This window comes from Antechinus flavipes, chromosome 1 (genome assembly GCF_016432865.1).
Source record: "Antechinus flavipes isolate AdamAnt ecotype Samford, QLD, Australia chromosome 1, AdamAnt_v2, whole genome shotgun sequence".
In the NCBI taxonomy this organism is placed as follows: domain Eukaryota; kingdom Metazoa; phylum Chordata; class Mammalia; order Dasyuromorphia; family Dasyuridae; genus Antechinus; species Antechinus flavipes.
In genome coordinates this window covers 359975628-359988321 of record NC_067398.1, presented here as the reverse complement: position 1 = coordinate 359988321, position 12694 = coordinate 359975628, and the positions used below count along the sequence as shown (strand labels likewise).

The window sequence follows — 12694 nt, the reverse complement described above, 5'->3', positions numbered from 1 at the left end:
AACTAGTATGTGTGTAAGGCCAGATTTGAACTGAGGTATTCCTGGCTGGGCCCAGAGTTCTATCCATTGTGCCACCTAGCTGGTCCTCCAGGAGAGATTAGGTCAGAACAATAATTAGAGCAGGGCAGCCCCAGAGGCTGAAATCAAGAAAGGCTGACATTGGACTCTTTTTGTATGGCCAGCATTTGGCAGTGCTTGGGGCATAGTTGGCCTTAAGAAATGCTCACTGACCCACTTAATACCTATTTAGTAAGGATGATGAAGACAGGCCACCTGACCAAAGCCCAGGTGAGTCTTTCTTGGGCCATAGGTGTCCAGTCTCTCACGGTCCTTGCAGTGAGTGCCCAGATGGCTAGGTACAGCTCTGAGGATGTCTGTCTGTGGGGGATGGTAGAGGGAGATGCCTTTTCAGTGGTTAGAGTAGATAATAAAAAGAAACAGCTAACATTTGTACAGCCCTTTTCGTGTCTGAGCCCTTTGCAATTCTCATTTGATTCTCACAATCATCTTGGGAAGTGGGTGCTATTATTATCCCTAGGAAGTGTCTGAGGCAGGGTTTGAACTCCAAGCCCAGCCCTCTAACCACTGTTGGATGAGAGCAGTTTCACAGCTTGGTAATTCAGTATAGAAGTGACTTCCTCTCAAAGGGATGTGATGTATCACAAACCTCCCCCAAAATAGCTGGATTACTAACCTTGAAGAATGGCAGATCTGGCTTAAATCCTGTACTAAATAGACCCCAAAGCACGATGTCCTTCATAAGCATGCTTTTGAAGAAGTTTATTGAGTTTTTTATTTTTGCAAAAGTGTTTTTTTTCTTTAGCTTGTGTTCCTTCTTTTTCAGAGCTTCTGAAGGGGGTGAGGGAAGGGGTAGGTGTGATCCTCTATTTTCCCTCCATTTTCTCCTTCTCTCATCTTTCCGGATCTTCTTCCTAGTTCTTCACTCTCACCCTTGAGTCCCTACTCTCCTAACTATTGCCAGTTCTGACTCCTCAGGAATCTCACTGGTACCTGGCTTCTTCATCCACCTCAGCAACATGTCCTATGGATTCAGAGGAAGAAAACTTACATCCATCCCAATAAACTTCTGATCTGTAAATGGAATTCCATTTAATAAGCACAATATTACCAATCACATTAGGCTGCAGAGGTGAGTTGGTCAGAGCAAAATTTTGTTCTTTAAAGAAACCACAAAGCACAAAAATGTCTTGAACTCTTGATAGGGACTGAGCTGCTGAAAGGGGAAGAAAAGGCATAAAAACAAATACTGTGACAGAGTGCTGCGTGGAACTATAATCCACCATCACTTCATTTTCTTGGCCAAATAAGAGGTAAATAATTCCCACCTGAGCACAAGAGCCCTGCCCAATGAAAGCAATATAATTTTATTATCTCCTACTGTGTGTAAAATAAATAAGTAGAAAAATTTCATCTGTTTCCACCCTGTCCTCCCTCCCCATCATGCATCGCAAGCAAATTGGCATACAAAATGAATACAGTAGAGTAATCTGAGTTGTTTGTCCCCCTTTTTTTATTTTGAGACAATAAGTCTCTCACACAGAGTATGGAAGGAAGGGTGTTCTAGATGGCCAGTTTTTTCAGAGCAGAGCGAGGGCGAGTGTGAGTGAGAAGCTGGGCAGACTCATGCACCTTGGCTCCCAGCCTCCACCACTCTTAGGCTGGCAACGTAGCTCTGGTAATTGTCCCTCTCTCCTGCTTCAGTTGGAGGCTTTGGTCCCAGCTGTGTGGCTGGTCGGCTGAATCCCTCTACTGTGTGGTTAATTAAAAAAGAGAAACAGAAAGAAAATGATTTGCTGGGGCGCCGACTTGCTCCTCTTAAGCTCAGGAGAACATCAGCTGGGAGAAGCCAGATGGCAGGGGGAGGGGAAGCTTGGTCAGTCCGGCTGTGTCCTGCCTCCCTTAGCTCCTTAGCTTTAATGACCAGTAAGGCCATTGAGCTCCACTCACGATTTTATTCCTGCTGAAGCCTTTAAGTAACTCTTCTCTTATACTTGAGTGAAGGCCCAACAGTCCCATTCAGGTGGGGTGGGGGAGAGGTCGGCCTTGTCAAACTTCTTAGTGCTTCCGATGGGGAAAGGCCAAAGCTCAAACCACCACATCAGCCATTCTGCTCATCGTTTTCAAAGCTGTGAACCATTTTCTAAGCCCACCCTAAATGTAACTTTTACTTAAGCCGATAATCGGAAGATTTCCTCTTTCTACAGGGAGAGGCCTCTTTCCCAAAGCTAGAGATGGAAGAGAAAAGTAGCTAAGGGCACCAATACTATTGGTGCTTACCTAACACAGGAGCAGGGAAGGAGCCTCGGCCCTTGCGGGGAGGAATGCTGGCTGACTAGGCTGCCCCTAACTAGGTCAGTGAGGTGAGTGCCGCTGCCTCTGGATGGTCATGCTCAAACACGATGGCCGACCTGCTCTTAACTCCTGTGGCTGTTGGGAAGCTCACGTTGGGGAAGAGAGAAAAGGAGTTTGGACAGCAGATAACTCTACGTGGATGCTAACTATCACAATGTAGCTGATCTTCTTATTTTTTTAAGTGGGGAGAGATTGAATGAAAAAAGCTGGTTAGAAGGTCATCTGAAAAAGCCAGTAGCCCCAAGTCATTCTGGATCTCTGATCCTGAAGGATGTTGTTCCCAGAAAGACACCAAATGAGAACAGGTTTGAAAAAGGAGACTCCCGTATAACATTAACTGCCTGACATTTTGCTTTTTTCACTGAAAAGAACACTGCAAGTCTAAATATTTTTTAAAAAAAGATATCAGTCTGGATATTTCCCCCCTTTTCTCCCAAGTCTATAGCTTCTGAGATGAACAAGCTGCAGATGGTAGAGGCTGAAGTTAGACGGCGGCCAAGAGGCCCGCCTCTGTCTCCTTCAGCGAAGCTCCTTCCTGAACATTCCCTTTTTGGCTGAATCAGTTCGATTGGAGGGGAGGGGGGGAAGAAGAGAAACACATGGTTTTCGTCTTCAAAAGGATTTGGCTGTTAGAGCCACCTCCATCATGAAGGCCTCTCTAATCCCACCCTAGCTTCAACAGTCTCCCTTAAATTTCTTAGAGCCCTTTGGCACTCTCCTTTGACTTTATTCCACCCTGACTCAGTTATTTGTGTACATGGCTGTTTCCCCCATCAGGCATGATCCCTAGGAGGTCGGTGGGGAGAGGAGGGGATTGTGGTAGTTTTTATTTCTGTAACCCCAGCCCAGCAAAGTACCTAACTTAGGGCTTAATCAATGTTCACTGAATGAATTGAATTGAACTCACCTCCTTCCTCCCGACTCCCCGAAAGCAACAGAATTAGTTGCTTTTAAAAATTAACCTCTCCCAATGCCCAATACACAGTAGATCAATTCACAGGCATTCCCCTTGGCCTCTATTTTACTTCCAGTTCAGAGAGCAAGGACAGCTTTAGAGAAAGGAATCCTTTTTTTCTTTGAGAGGATGATTTGCATAGAAGCAAAGGAAAATAAATACTCAAAGCTGGTTAAATAAAAGAAGGCCTCCTTGAAAGGTAACCAGATTTATATGATTTTAAGTTTCATTTCCTTGAATCCCTGTCCAGTCAGTTTGTTAACTTGGCTTTTTCTCATTTACCCATTCTTAGCATTAAAACCCCCCCCCCAAAAACAAAAACCAAACAAAATACCCCAAACGACCTCTTTCCCCATCCCATCTCAAAGTTTCTCTGAACACTTGAACAAGTTGTAAGCAGTATTATGCTGAGTTCCTAAAGCATCAATTTTCTGGATAAGCTCTAAGTTTTCTGTTGAGAAATAAAATTAAAGGTCACATATCATACTTTTATTCTTATTGTGTTTTTTGTCCTTTTCTTTTTTTGTGCCACATTCTATACTTGGTGCTTTCCTACTATCTGGTGTGAAATGTCAAAGTCAAAAACTATACAAGGTTGTAAGCCTCAGGTCTAGAGTATGCACAGGCCTGTCTCCTCCAGGAATAGGTAACTAGAAGAGTCGCTTTGCATGGGGTGGGATGGGGTAGGGAGGGAAGAAGGCCAGGGCCAGGCCCTCAGCCTGAATCCATTGTAAATAACTGGATGTCCTGGGGGTTCCAGTATAGGGCAACAGCTGAGTTGTACACAAGAGACCAGACGTAGGGGATGAAGAATTCCTCAGGCTGTTCCTCTTCTACATACTTGAACTTCAGCTCTGGAAATTTCTGAAAATAGAACAATATAAATGTAATTCCCTGTTATACTTGAATATTTTCTGTACCCCTCATCTCCCATAACAAAAACAACAAGAAAAATGACAATACCAAACTGTTCTCACTATCAGTCAATGTGCCCTCTCCAACCCTCCCTCTGCACAGGGACAACAGTGATGAGGAATAGAATTAATCCTTTGTAGGTGCAAGGTTGTAACCATGTGTAGGCAGATAGGCTGTAGCCTGTGTGATGTGATCTGTGGGCAGGACTCAGGCCTCCTCTTCCATTAGAAAGTTATGCCTGAGGATCCTTGAAGCATTCCGGTTTTCAAGCATTTCTGGTGAAAATGTAAATACCTGGAGTCAAGAAGACCTGAGTTCAAATCTGACTTCATATACTCATATACTTCAGCCCTTCATAAAGGGTTGAAACTCTTAAAAGGTGTGCCTGAATCAGACAACCGAGCACTTAAGCCTAATTACCTATTTGACAATGACTATTAGCATGTTTGGAATTGCTCTTCTCACAGTTGATGCTGGCTCAATGCTTGGGGTTAAGAGAACTGTAGGTAAGGATTAAGGAGTGGAATGAGAGAGGGAGAGAACTTCACTTTGCAGTAGGACCAGGAGAAGGAGGGATGGAGGTGGGGGGGTCGGTAGAGAGCTTGTGGCAGTTTGTCCATCCCTTTCACTTCTCCCCCTGAAGACCAAGGACTTTTGCTTATCCTGACTCTGGCTGATCCCGAGGCCTCCAGGGAGCTAGCCCAGACTTTACACTCACACTTAACTTGTTTGTTTCAGTTTCCTCATCTGGAAAATGAGCTGAAGAAGGAAATGGCAAACCATTCCAGTTTTTGCCAAGGAGACTCCAAATGAGGCCATGGAGAGTCAGACATGACCGAATGACTGAACAACAACAACAACAAAAGGAATTAGCTGACAGCTAGCTGAGAGCAAGAGTTTAGGAATGGATACCTGCGAGGATGGGGGCCTCAGGAGGAGGCAGGACAATGCCAAGAAGGGAAACAGGTGAAAGCTCCAGTATACATCACGGACTCTGCAACTTAAATCTGCTTTAGCTGGGAGACATGTTATTCAGGGCACAACCGGCTAGGAGTTGAAAGGTTTTCTTAAGTCTGAGCTCAAGATAAAGTTAATGTAAGTGTGGCAGTAGTTGGTAAGACTGACAGGGTCTCTGACACCCATCTAGGTCAGAGGAACCCTTGCTGCTACGATTCTGGGTACTGTGTGGGACCGAAAGGCAGTGACCTCTGCTTTTCATTTGGGGAGGAGACAATCCCATTGCATGCTGGATGGCTGGAAGGGCTGGAGTTGGTAGAGGAGCTCAGAGATAAATGATGTCCTCATTTTTCTGCCAACCAATTTCCACGTGAAAAAATTTGTATCTTTCAGTTCCAATTGTCTGACAAGTGAGAATGTGTGAGGTATAGCAATCCCAAGGTAGCACTTGGGTTTTAGCACCTGATCACGATTTGGGGCTTTTGATTTTCTATTTTTACTGCTAACCTACTTCTGCTAACTGAGTAAAAACTAGAGCAGCTGGCTTCCCAGGCCCGGAGAAGGTGGTTTTTTTCTCAGTTGTCTCATGTAGAGGCAGGCTGACCTATGTCTCCAGGTATGCCTAAGGATCTGGAGGACCAGGAGGAGGGAGTAGGGCTGTGGAGGAGTTCTAGGTAAGGTGAGGAGTAGCCCAAATCACTTAATCCTGTTCCAGGGCCTGAAAGGTGGTGCAGCTTGGACTATTGTGGATGTTTGTGTAGGTAGTTATTGGATAACTTAGTCCAAGGTGTGGGCCAGATCTTATTCCAGTTAACTCTTTGTGGAGAATATGTAATTTTAAAATATTGCCCTAGATACAGAAAGAGAGAATGGAGGCAGGGGGAAAGAGAATATAAAAATGTATATGGTACCTATTATGTACCAGGCACTATGCCACTAAATGTTTTTGCAAATTTTATTTCATTTGATCCTCACAACAATCTTGGGAGATAGATGCTGCTATTATTTTCATTTTACAGTTGAGGAACTGAAGCAAAGAGTTATGTGCTCAGGGTCACATAGCTAGCAAATTATTGGGGTTGGATTTGATCCACCAGCTACCTATGAGATGCAGAAACCTTCCTGTCTCACCTTGTGCTCCTATGCACTTTTAGGCCTTCATTCAAGAAATGACTGTGTCCTCCAGAGTACTAATGACTATCAGGGGTCCTCAAACTTTTAAAATAGGGGGCCAGTTCACTGTCCCTCAGACTGTTGGAGGGCCAGACTATAGTAAAAACAAAAGCTTTGTTTTGTGGGCCTTTAAATAAAGAAACTTCATAGCCCTGGATGAGGGGGATAAGCGTCCTCAGCTGCCGCATCTGGCCTGCAGGTTGAAGTTTGAGACCCCTGGACTGTAAGTACTTTGGATGGGTCAGTGACAATACAAAAAATGGGAATATTGTCTCTCCCTTTGAAGTGTTTACATTCTTGCAGGGTGAGGATAAATAGGTGAATATAAAATCGATTCAGAACCATTCAGGGTAATTAATATATGTTAATATTACATCAAATAGTGATAAATGTAGTGGGCACCAACAGTATACCATAAAGAATAATAACAATAGGAAAAACAACAGACAACATTTATATGTGGCTTACTAGGTGCTAGACATTATGCTTTGCCCTTTTACAATTATCATCTCATTTGTTCTGCACAATGATCCTAGTAGGTAGGTACCATTATTATCCCCATTTTATAGATGAAGAAACTGAGGCAAATGGGTAAGGCAAGGTTTGAATTTGGTTCTTCTTGATTCTTGGCCCACAAGTCTATCTGCTGCATCATGTAGCTGCCCTTTAGAGTGGGGAAAAGTTTTCAAAGGAAGTTGTTTTGAGGCAGATCTTAAAGAAACTGGCCACAGGTTGCCAGAGAAGGGGGCATTCCAAGTGAGAAAAAAGACCTGGGTAGAGATGACCTCTAAAGTTCCCTCCAGCTTTAAAATCATGATCCTACCAAGCAGCAAGATGTATGTACAGTATGGGACTCTTCAGATCCCTAAGTCCCATATTTTAGGAGTATCCTCTGTTAAGAGTAACAGATAGAAGCAGGCTCTTCTGCTCAGCCACAGGATAGCTTAGACTACAGTCCCAGTTCCTGGTTGTGCTCACAGGCTTGGAAGCGCTCTAGACCAAGGCTTCTTAAACATTTTCCACTCACAACCCCTTTTCATCTCCAAAATTTTTATATGACCCTTTATATAGGATATATGGATATATAAAATAGGTATACAAACCAAACAATTACTGATAATAAATCATAATTTCACAAACCCCACTTATGAGACCCATAAGGGGTCTCAATCCCCAGTTTAAGAAACTTTGCTCTAGGCCAGTTTTGATGTACCTATAGTGTAGGTATCAGCTATGTAGTGGCAAGTGGGCGGTCACTTGTTCTAGGAAAGTCAGGATTGGTTAGGGCCCTGGGTGAGAAAAAAACAGCCAGACTTCTCTGCTATCCTGCCTACTGCCTCTACCTTATAATACCTGCTTCGACAGAGAAGAGTTCCAACCTGTTCCAATTATTTGGCAGAAACTCAACTCAAAGCTACAGGGTCAACAGAAGATAAAATTGTAGTCATTTCATTAGTTATAAAGATATGATTAAAACTAGAAATAAATGGTGCAGCTAGATGGCACAGGGATACAGCACCAGCCCTGAAGTCAAGAGGATCTGAGTTCAAATTTGATCTCAGACACTTAACATTTCCTGGCTGTGTGACCCTGGGCAAGTCACTCAACCCCAATTGCCTCACCCAAAAAAAAAAAAAAAAAAAAAAAAAAAAAAAAGAAAAAGACTGGGAATAAACTACCACTTATAATTTGGAGTTAGATAAGGAAGAAAAGAGCCAGGGGCTGGTTTTGACTAAGAATGGCAATGAAATTCCTTCTGGCTTCCTGCTAGCTCAGTGTTTGTATAGCTTTTTGCTAGGCCAAAAGCACACTCCTCCTTTGACTAACTGGTATTAAGATGTATTTTTACATTGACTCCTAGTGCTTGATTGTGCCGGAGGGAGCAACAAAAACATGGAAATAAGTATTTAGACACCTTCCTTGTGTATTCATCCATGTTAATTTAACACATCAGCTTAACACAAATAACACCTACCTATACAACTACAATTAAAACCAAACCCAGATGACTCTAGGTATGAGCTTGGAGAGTATTCTGTTAAGATTTTAAAGATGGCCCACACCCAAGCATTCTCTTTGCCCCTACCTCCATTCTTCCTTTCCACATCAATATTTGCAAAATCCCGGGCTTTCTTTACCTCAAACAAGCTTATAACTTACTTCTTATTATGAAAAGAAAGACAAATTTTAAGGATCACAGGAGATTTTTAGGGAAATTTAAAGAATCACATTCAATATTGTTCTTCTAACTGTATTTGTTCAGGGATTCTTCATTGTTTTTAGCTTGCTTACTGACAGATACCCATCAACTGTGGTATCAGTAAAGCCCTTCCCTTGAAGACCCCTTTCACACCCTGGATTAAAGAATTAAAGAAAAAGAAATTTTTAGATGTCCCCTGGTGCCCTAGATTTTTCTCTCTCCCTTTCCCCAACTTTTCAAGTGAGAATAACTTTTTAGGGCCAAAAATTATTATCAAATTCTGAATTATCACCAGTTAATACCAAATTCTGAATAAAATAATAGCAGATATAACCATAATAATGAGATAATAAAGAAATCTTGAGGGATCCTACATTTGAAGAGGGGAAGTTATATTCCTCTTATAAATGGAAAGGTTAATAATTTAGTGTTTTACTTTCCCCCTATACCTCAATTCTTCCTGGGAACAGGAAGTGGTTTTGACAGGCAATATGTATAGGGGAAAAAACTTCAATACTTTTTCTTTTTCACTTAGAATATCAGCATCCTAGAAATTCATACATAAAAGGTCCAAGAGTTTTTCTCCACTTCACACTTTCTTACAAGGTGTTAAGTCAGTGGAATTGATGAGACAATGGTTATCTAGTTTAGCACTCGATTAATAGTTCTCTAAATTCAGTATGATTGATTTAATCTTACAACAAATATTGGTTTCCTAGTGATATAATGATTGGTTTATACTCAGTGTAGAGCATATAAGTTGGGAGCTCAAGCTCTTGGAGGGAAGGAGAGAGAGAGATTCAATTCCAGTCTCGGTCAGGCTCCTGGTGGCTGGCCTGGCCTCCTGCACTTCCCTCACTGAGACCAAGACTGGTCTGAAAGGCTCTCCAGAAAGCTGCCCAACCCCAGGCAAAGAGGCAATAAAGAATTTGGACTTTAACACCTGGCTATTCTCATGGTGAATACTCAACTGAAAAGAAGGCTGCTTCCAAGACCTCCAGAAAACCACTAAGAACACTACAAAAGATGTTTTTTGAAATGAAATGACTCAAGAAGATGAAAGATCTTTTCCATCCAGTGACATATTTGGGGGAGTTTCCTCTGAAGGGTTTTGTTCAAGGATGTGGGAAAATACATCTAAGCCTGCCATGTGTAGTCTCTAAGAGCTGTAAAATGGGGAACTCAAACAATTTGAAACTGCTTATACAGAAATTATTTGCAATTAAGCTATGTTAGCAGGAAATATTTAATGATCTGACATGGAAAACTGTTCATGTTTCTTTATGACACTCGGGGAAACACTGATGATTAGCTAATTAAAAATGCTAAATAAAAGGGTGTTTGAATGAAACACTTTCTGGATCACTAAACATGGAGCAATTCTGAAAATAACTTCACCTGTCAAACAATTAAATTCCTCTAATATTATGGTGAAAAGGGAGGTGAGACTGCCTCATTCTTTACTTTGGCTTGTGTTTATATCTGAAATAATACTCATTTTACCATCTATGGACGGCCCACAAAGGAAAGGATACTTTTTAGCAGCAGCAAGAATGACTTCATGACTGTTACATTAATCTGAAAGTAAATTACACATTTCACATTGGCTGGGTAAATAACTGCTATGGTTTTTTCAATAGCCAAAATCTTTTGTGTTAGGGAGTAGTGAAAGGGCCCTTTCTCCATATTAGTTGATTTCCACATTAATTTTTTTTTTTAGAAAGTATATTCTATGACCAGCAGGATGAATACAGAGAGGCTTGGAGAGACCTACATGGACTGATGCTAAGTGAGATGAGCAGAACCAGGAGATCATTATACGCTTCGACAACGATATTGTATGAGGATGTATTCTGATGGAAGTGGATTTCTCTGACAAAGAGACTTAACTGAGTTTCATTGGAGAAATGATGGACAGAAACAGCTACACCCAAAGAAGGAATACTGGGAAATGGATGTGAACTATTTGCATTTTTGATTTTCTTCCCGAGTTATTTTTACCTTCTGAATCCAATTCTCCCTGTGCAGCGGGAGAACTGTTCGGTTCTGCAAATATGTATTGTATCTAGGATATACTGCAACATATTTAACATATATAGGACTGCTTGCCATCTTGGAGGGGGGGAGAGGAGGGAGGGAGGGGAAAAAATGAAACATAAGTGATTGCAAGGGATAATGTCGTGTAAAAATTATCCTGGCATGGATTCTGTCAATACAAAGTTATTACTAAATAAAATAAAATTAAAAAAAAAAAAAAAAGAAAGTATATTCTAGTTTCCATTCAGTTTATCTACCAGTAATCATCATATCCTGATTTTACTATCAAGTCTTCACATTGATCAATGATGATATCTATGACAGCTTTTCAGTGGTAATTTAATAATCAATTTAGTGATCATGGAAAGAAGGGTGAAGCGGGAATCAAGAAATATGGGATCAAGTCCCAATTCTTACTTAGTTATGTCACTTGGGAGAAGTCATTTTGAACATGAAAGAATAATACTTCTCCCAATTTGTAACAATGAAGATAACATCAATTTTGTCCAATTGACAGTTTTGTGAGGATCAAGTGAGAGAGCATATATGTGAACTTTCTTGGAAAATTATAAAGCATTATTCACATATGAAGGGCTAGTGTGGTGGAAAAAATGCTGAGTATGAAGTGAGTAAAGCTAGGTTTGAATATCATCTTTGGTAAATCAAAATCTTTCAGTCTCAGTTTCATCATTTGTAAAATTAGACTAGATGATCTCTAAATTTGAAATCTTATATTATGCCTAATCTCCAAGGTCCCCTTTAGGTTTAACTTTATGATGCTATGATCTTGAAGTAATTAAATTTTAATGGTTCTGTTGGGCTGCTAAAAACTGTACCAATATAGTCTAAAAAATGAAGTATCAAATTTCCTATATATTTTCAAAGGTACATTTTCCCATTTGGCAGCCTCATTTGTACACCCATGTGAATAAAGAAAAAATGATGGGCATGAATCTGGAAATTTCTTGGCTGAAAACTTAAGATAAAAGAACTGAAGAAGTTTATTTGTTTTGTTCATTTGTTTTCTTTCTTCTTAACATTCATTTAAAAAATCTTTGATTTCAAATTCTCTATCTACTACTCTCCCTTACCCATATAAGAAGGTAATCAATATGATATTGTGAAAACATGTGAAGTAATGCAAAACATTTCTATATTAGCCACATTATGGGGAAAAAAGGTAAGAATCTAAAGAAAAATTTAAAAAATGCTTCAATCTACACTCAGAGTTTATTGGTTCTCTCTCCTGAGGTGGAGAATATTTTTGATCACTGGTCTTTTGGAATTGTCTTGGATCGTTACATTGATCAGAGTAGCTAAGTCTTTCATATTTGATCACTGTTACAAAATTGCTGTTATTGTGTACAATGTTTTGGTTCTCACTTTAGTTTGCATCAATTCATTAAGTCTTTCCATGTTTTTCTGAAACCATCCTGAATGTAATTTCTTTCCTTTTTTTTTTATTAAAGCCTTTTGATTTTCAAAAGATATGTATTAACCCTTGTAAAGCCTTGTGTTCCAATTTCCCACCCCCTCCCCCAGATAGCAAGTAATCCAATAAATGTTAAACATGATAAAAAAAATGTTAAATCCAACATATGAATACACATTTATACAATTATTTTGCTGCACAAGAAAAATCAAAAAGGGGAAAAAATGAGAAAGAAAACAAAATGTAAGTAAACAACAACAAAAAGAGTGAAATTGCTATGTTGTGATCCACACTCAGTTCCCACAGTCCTCTCTCTGAATGGAGATGGCTCTCTTCATCCCAAGATCATTGAAACTGGTCAGAATCATTTCATTTTTGAAAAGAGTCATGTTCATCAGGAATAATCATTGTATAATCTTGTCTGCATGTCATTTCTTAAAGCATAATAGTATTCCATTAAAATCATATATCACAACTTATTCAGCCATTCTCCAATTAATAGGCATCCCCTCAGTTCCAATTCTTAGACACTACAAAAAGAGCTACTATAAATACTTTTGTACACATAAGTCCTTTTCCCTTTTCTTTGAGCTCTTTGGAATTCACAGACCAAGGAATAATATTGTTTCCTCAAAGGGTACACATAGTTTGA

At 40.3% G+C, this 12694-nt stretch overlaps 1 protein-coding gene across 5 annotated transcripts in view; it reads right to left on the bottom strand.

Moving 5' to 3' along the window:
* Positions 1–1509: 1509 nt before the first annotated feature.
* DYM (dymeclin) overlaps positions 1510–12694 on the bottom strand; it is a 590636-nt gene continuing 579451 nt past the window's right edge. For all 5 annotated transcript variants that reach the window (XM_051969633.1, XM_051969632.1, XM_051969635.1 and 2 more), the window contains one exon: positions 1510–4192. In XM_051969633.1, the coding sequence (XP_051825593.1) occupies positions 4043–4192 (150 nt within the window). In that variant the 3' untranslated portion in view covers positions 1510–4042. The remainder of the gene's footprint in view (positions 4193–12694) is intronic.